The sequence below is a fragment of the Arachis stenosperma genome, chromosome 8, assembly GCF_014773155.1.
Source record: "Arachis stenosperma cultivar V10309 chromosome 8, arast.V10309.gnm1.PFL2, whole genome shotgun sequence".
NCBI classification, from domain to species: domain Eukaryota; kingdom Viridiplantae; phylum Streptophyta; class Magnoliopsida; order Fabales; family Fabaceae; genus Arachis; species Arachis stenosperma.
This window is the reverse complement of record NC_080384.1, coordinates 5,096,738-5,103,182: the sequence shown is the minus strand read 5'-3', so window position 1 is coordinate 5,103,182 and position 6,445 is coordinate 5,096,738. Positions and strand designations below refer to the sequence as shown.

At 29.9% G+C, this 6,445-nt stretch overlaps 1 protein-coding gene across 1 annotated transcript; it reads left to right on the top strand.

The window, feature by feature from the left end:
- The first annotated feature begins 806 nt into the window (after positions 1-806).
- Positions 807-1,944, top strand: LOC130945272 (zinc finger BED domain-containing protein RICESLEEPER 2-like). Its single transcript, XM_057874004.1, has 3 exons — positions 807-980; positions 1,062-1,767; positions 1,877-1,944. Exons 1-3 carry the CDS (start codon positions 807-809, stop codon positions 1,942-1,944), a joined length of 948 nt encoding a protein of 315 aa, XP_057729987.1.
- The last annotated feature ends 4,501 nt before the right edge of the window (positions 1,945-6,445 follow it).

The following is a 6,445-nucleotide window of genomic DNA, read 5'->3' as shown; positions in this document are numbered from 1 at the left end:
TTGAGAAGATGCAAGCAAAATCCTTATAATGATTCGAACAAAAGAAGAAAAACAATGACCACACCGACTATAGATGAGCGTGGTGTTTTAAATTCACCCAGTGCTTCCAAATTTGACCAAGAGGAGGCTTGAAGGGCATTTGTGGAAATGTTTATTGGGGAAGAGCTACCATTTCGCTTCATTGAAAGCCCGAAATTCCAAAAATTTGTGCATGCCCTATAAGCAAGATTCAAAGTTCCTTCACGGACTACATTAGCACGTGACATTGGAGCTCTTTATGCTGAAGGAAGATGAAGTTGTAAGATTTTCTTTCGGCAAATTGTGGTAGAGTATGTCTAACCATTGACACTTGGACTTCAATTCAAAATTTTACTTATATGAGTTTGACAGCACACTTTGTTGATTTAGATTGGAAATTACATAAAAAAATACTTAATTTTTGTCAAGTGACAAGTCATTCAGGAGAAGTTATAGGAGCAACAATTGAATCTTATTTAAATAATTGGAATTTGAATCGGGTCTTTAGTGTGACAGTTGATAATGCCTCGTCTAATGATGTTGCAATTAAATATCTGAAGCAGCAATTGAATTCTTGGAATAGCATTATTTTGAATAGTGAATTTATTCATATGAGGTGTTGTGCACATATTATAAACTTAATTGTAAAAGAGGGGTTGAAAGAGATTGATGAATTAGTCTTGAGGATTCGTAGTGCAGTAAAGTATGTTAGATATTCTCCATCTAGAGCTAGTAGGTTTCAAAAGTGTGTTGAACTAGAAAAAATCCAATATAAATGCTTGCCTTGCATGGATGTTGAGACTTGGTGGAACTCTACCTATCAAATATTAGAGGTAACTTTGAAGCATTGCAAAGCATTTGAGTTGCTTGCTTTGAAAGATAATACCTATATAGGAGAGATGAATGAAGGAAAAGGGAGAGGTGTTCCTTCTGATTCAGACTGGGAGTATGCTGAGTACGTTGTACCATTTTTGTGAGTGTTCAGTGATGCCACTATACGTGTTTCTGGTACCTTATATGTTACCAGTGATATGTATATGAAGGAAGTATTTGCAATTGGACAATTTATTCGTCATTCTTGTGATTTTGTTGATTTTAATACTATGTCAATGGCAGAAAGGATAAGGGTTAAGTATGAGAAGTATTGGGAAAATCCTGATTCGGTGAATATGTTGTTATTGATTACTATCGTACTTAATCCAATGCAAAAGATTGAGTATGTCAATTATTTCGTGGATTACTTCTTTGGAGAAGAAAAAGGAGGCGAATTGAAGTCAAAGTTGTCCAAGTGCATAAAGTTACTTCATCAGCAATACCAAAGTTCTGAGGAAGCAAGTGAAGCTGATACGCAAAATGTTCAAGCCAACAACATTAATACTGATCTTCATGGTATGGGCTTTTTTCTGCAAGCAACCGGTCGCAGAACAAATACAAGATCTGAACTTGATAGATATTTACAAGAAGAATGCGAGCCATACTCTCATAAGTTCGATATACTAAACTGGTGGAAGGTCAACTCAACCCGATTTCCAATTCTTGGAAATATGGCTCGTGAGGTATTGGCTATACATGTTTCTACGATAGTTTTGGAGTCTGCATTTAGTACTGGAGGAAGAGTCCTCAATCCATACCGCAGTTCCTTAACACCTAGAATGGTAGAAGCCTTAGTCTGCACAGGAGATTGGCTTAAGGAAGATCTTTTCTCTGCTTTAGATGATGATGGTGAAGTTCTTCAACAAGTTGATCAAGGTATAAAATTTGTTTCATATTTCTTGATAATTAATTTGAATTTAGGTATTAGTTACCAATTAAAAGTTGTTGAATATAGACTTGATAATTAATTTGATTCCCTTGGCAGATATATTTTCCTTTAATGATGGTGCTTGTTCTATGGCGGCATCAATTGATAATCTTGATGATGACTAGGTATGCTTAATATTCTCATTTGGTTTAATAATTTCATTCAAAGATTTGTTTTAAAATGACAAAGGTATATTTTGTTATTTGCAGATATATTTTCGTCAAAGGTTGTGCTTGTTTGATGATTTTGTTGGCAATTTGGCATCTTTTGATACTTTATGGTTGTTGTTTTAGAGAGATTTTTTGGTGGTATTCTTTTGATGTCTTGAGAATGATTAAATGTTATATAGATTAGCTATTGTCATTAGATTTATAAAGAACCAAATTCTAGTTGTAATGAACATATACACTATAAAATGACTTTAGTATTAATTTTCTTTTAAAAAATTATGGGTTGAAAATTGAATTTTTAAAAACTGGTTTTAAAAGTGGATTTTTTGTTAAAATATATGGTTTGAAAATTAGATTTTTAAAAACTAGTTTTAAAATTGGAATTTTTGGTTGAAGAAACTGGTTTTAAAATTAAATTTCTAGTTAAAAAATCTAGTTTTAAAACTGGATTTTATAAAAAAAAAAAAAACTGAATTTTAGATTTGGATTAAAAAAAAAACCGGATTTTAGATTTGGATTAAAAAAAACCAAATTTAAAACCGGTTTTATACGTAAAACTGAATTTAAAACTAATTTATAAATAAAACCAAATTTAAATTCTAAAACCGGTTTAGAATCGGTTTTTATTTTTTCAAACCGATTTAGAATCGGTTTCTCTCTTCAATTCAGTTCTGATTTGGTTTTATGAACTATAAAACTGGTTCTGAAATGGATCCAGTTTGGATTTATAAAAATCCAAACCATGTCCACCCCTAGCCTTAATGCAAACTACGTTGTTTACCTTAGGTCCAATTTAATTTGATTGCTTGAAAATGCACTAACAACAATCTATTAGTTGCTCTGGCATTATTGAGACTGAGTTTATTGAAACATCAACTCAGATAGAATTAGTAATTTAGTATGGATTCAGAATTTGCTAATCGAAGCATTTTGAGTTTGACTTGCACTTTGGAAGGGATCACATGAACAAAAGAAGATTATATGTCATAACATTCCTGCCTCCAAGTTAAATTAATGACATATTCATGAAATCCTTGTCATCATTGCACCTCTATGAGAGATTTAGAGTCAAACCAAGGATAATCTCTGACTCTTCACTCAGTTTGAAGAAAGGTGTAAAGGAAGATATAACTAAAATCGAAGTTAATTCAAAGATTATCAAAAAATATATTTATAAAAAATTATTGTTAAATAAATGATAAGAGTTAGTTTGTTTAGTTTGTTAGGCCTAGTTGTTATTATAAATAGAGATTGTTATTGTAAGTGAGATAACAATTTTCTAATTCAATACAATGCTCTTTTAGTAATGCAGTTGCATTCTAGCACATAATATTTATGTTCTCTTCTCTCTATTCTTAGATGAGCTATGAATATTGTTCTTTTAAAAATCTGTTCATATATATCAGATACATCTCAGAATCTTGTTTTGATTTAATTATTCAAAAAGCTAGAATGATTTCAATATACACTCATGTTCTTGCAAGATTAAAATAGCATATGTTTTAGTAATTTATTTGGCTAAAATATTTTTTTAAGAACTTTTATAATAATTATATATTTATTTGGCAAGGCGGGAGACAGTGTCGCCGTCCGTGGCGCCATCGTCGTTCTTGAGCTCTCCAACTCCTGATTACTCCAATTGCAGCTTCTTCGTCGAGCTTAGCTTTCGTCGTCTGGTTTACCTTTACTCATCCGCGCTTCTGCTGCCGTCCATCATCGTGCTTGTTGCCTAGTCGCCGTCGTCCATCGTGCTTAACCACTTTCTCTCATACTCTGCCCAGATTGCTCAGATCGAAGAAGGCAATGGCTTCTCTACTCTGTTACTGCTTGTTCTTCTTCTTGTTTTAGATTGATTCATTAAATGATTAGTTGATTTATTTTGCTGGTTAATCTTTGTTAAAATTGTGCTGATTTAGTTGATTTAGTTCACTAGTCAATCTTGTTAATCTTCATTAAAATTGTGTGCTGTCTTCTGTTTTGTGTCGTGACCCGATTGTGCTTAGATTGTGACTGACTTAAAATTGTGCTTAGATTGAATGATTAATTGATTATTGATTAGCTATGGCTGTTTTGATGTGTTGCTGTTTTGTGTTTTGTAATTTTTATATATAGTGATGTGCTGTTGTTTTGTGTTTTATGACTTAATCGTGTTTAAATTGAATGTTAATTGACTATTGATTAGGATGATTGTTCTGCTAAATTAATTGATTATCGATTAGGATGATTATTAATTGATTAATTGATTATTACAATTCCAAAAAAGAAATTGTTCTTACAACTGTGTGGTCAATAGCATTTTATCTTGGAGATATAAGATATTGCAGCTATGTTGGTTTACTCTCCTTCAGTATATATGTTCAGGTGAAAAAATTGTTAGTTCAGAATAGTTGCAGAACTTGAGATCTTTGAATCTGTTGCAAGCGTGCTGGAATTGTTGTGATTTTTATATAGGATATTTGTTCTACGATACTATTGCTGCCTATATGAGTGTGTAGCTACCACTAAAATCAGTAACCCTCATTAAATTACCTCAACTATTAAATATCCTGAATACTAATATGCAGTTACTATTTTAATCTGCATTCTGCATAATACTGTCTAAACATGCTGCTGCTACTTCAATCAGCATTCTGCAATATGCTTTAATCAAATGGCTCAAGATTGAAGATGATGAGGCAATCTTCTTCAGGAAGCAGGGACGGACCCAGTAGAAAAGAAGAGGGGGCACTTGCCCCCACAGTGTTTTAATTTTTTTTTAAAATATAGTTATATATAATATGCCCCCACTTCAAATTTTAAATGACCCCACTATAAATAAATTAAACTGAATTAGCTAAAGTTTCAAATTCACTTTTTTAATTTCTCTATTATTTTGATTATTATTTAACCTAATCAAATTTAATTCTTGTGTCGTCACTCTTTTATTCCCTTAAACCCTCTTTTTATTTTTATATTTTCAACTTTTTTTATTCCTTGTCTAGTGGTTATCTTCTCTTCGTTAAAAAATAAATTTTAAATATTTTATGTTTTTTATATAGTTCTCCCTGACTCTATGTATCTTTCAATTTCATTGTTTCTCTTTTTGATATTTTCAATTGCAAATTTTAATTCAAACAATTGTAGTTTAGGTATTAATCTAATATTTTATTTTCTTTGTGACTTTATATATTTTATTTTATTTTCGATTTACTCATTTTTATTACTTATTTTTTATCTTTTGTTCTATTATATGTACCTATGTTGCGTATAAAATTTTAAAATAAATTTATTAATTTACTAATTTAGAATATATTTTTTATTTTTAGAAATAGTAATAGAAAAATATTTTAATTACAATACATAATTAAATAGATGTATAAAATTTTTCATGTAACATTATATCAAAATTAAATTAAAAAATATATAACAAATTTAATTAATTTTAAAAAAAGAAAGAAAAAATTGTGAATTATGTTTCTGTTATTTTATATAAACATACCTTTCGTATACAGATTTAATTATTTTAGTATTTATATATAATTATAGTTTCAAATTATAAATATTAGTGTATCATTAGGCGCTAATGTACCAATTAATTCAGTCTTTTATTATTAAATGTGTATAAAAAATTAGTTAGGATAATAAGGTATTTATAATTTAATTAAAATATTTTAAGTTCAAGTTTTAGAAATAAAAAATATTTTTTTTATAAATTATATATAATGAATAGTATTTTAAGAATGAAAGTGTGCACTAACTCTTTAATTTTTATATCTCTATATAATTAATAATATTTAACAAAATTTATTTTAGTATATATATTTTTACCCCACTCTTAAAATTTTTTGGGTCCGTCACTGTCAGGAAGCAACACATACAGTGAGATTACCACCTCTAGAAGATCTGTTTCTCATGATCTCAAATGTGTTTTGATGTTTTGAGTTTGATTACTGTCTTTTCCTTCATTGTCTTGTCTTTTTGCTCCTTTACTACTCTCTGATACTCTATGTTTTGCAGTGTTACCTTTGGTCGTTCTTTCTTTTCAGAAAGGCAATTATTTGTTGTAGAATTTGATACTTGATATTAGTTTAGAAGAAGCTATTTTGGAGTGAAATTAGTTTTACATCTTTTTGGTTTGGTGTTTGTTGGCTGAACCAGATTGATAGAAAAATCTTTACCAAAAACTATAATTATAATCTTAGGATGTATATTTATAATTTATTTATTATTTTATTTTAAAACGATTTTTTTGATTGAAACACGATTAAACTGATTAAACCACTAAACCAGTAAATTAGTAACAAAAACAATTCGATAACCGATCGGTTTTAAAACCTTGCATAGAATAGAAACATTAGAGGCTACCAGCGTGTCAAGGCACGTGATGTCTCCGCATCCACAGGATAGAGGAGCGTTTTAGTGATTCCGTTATTCCTTATCCGCAAACACTACAGCTGGATATTCGCTCCTCCACACT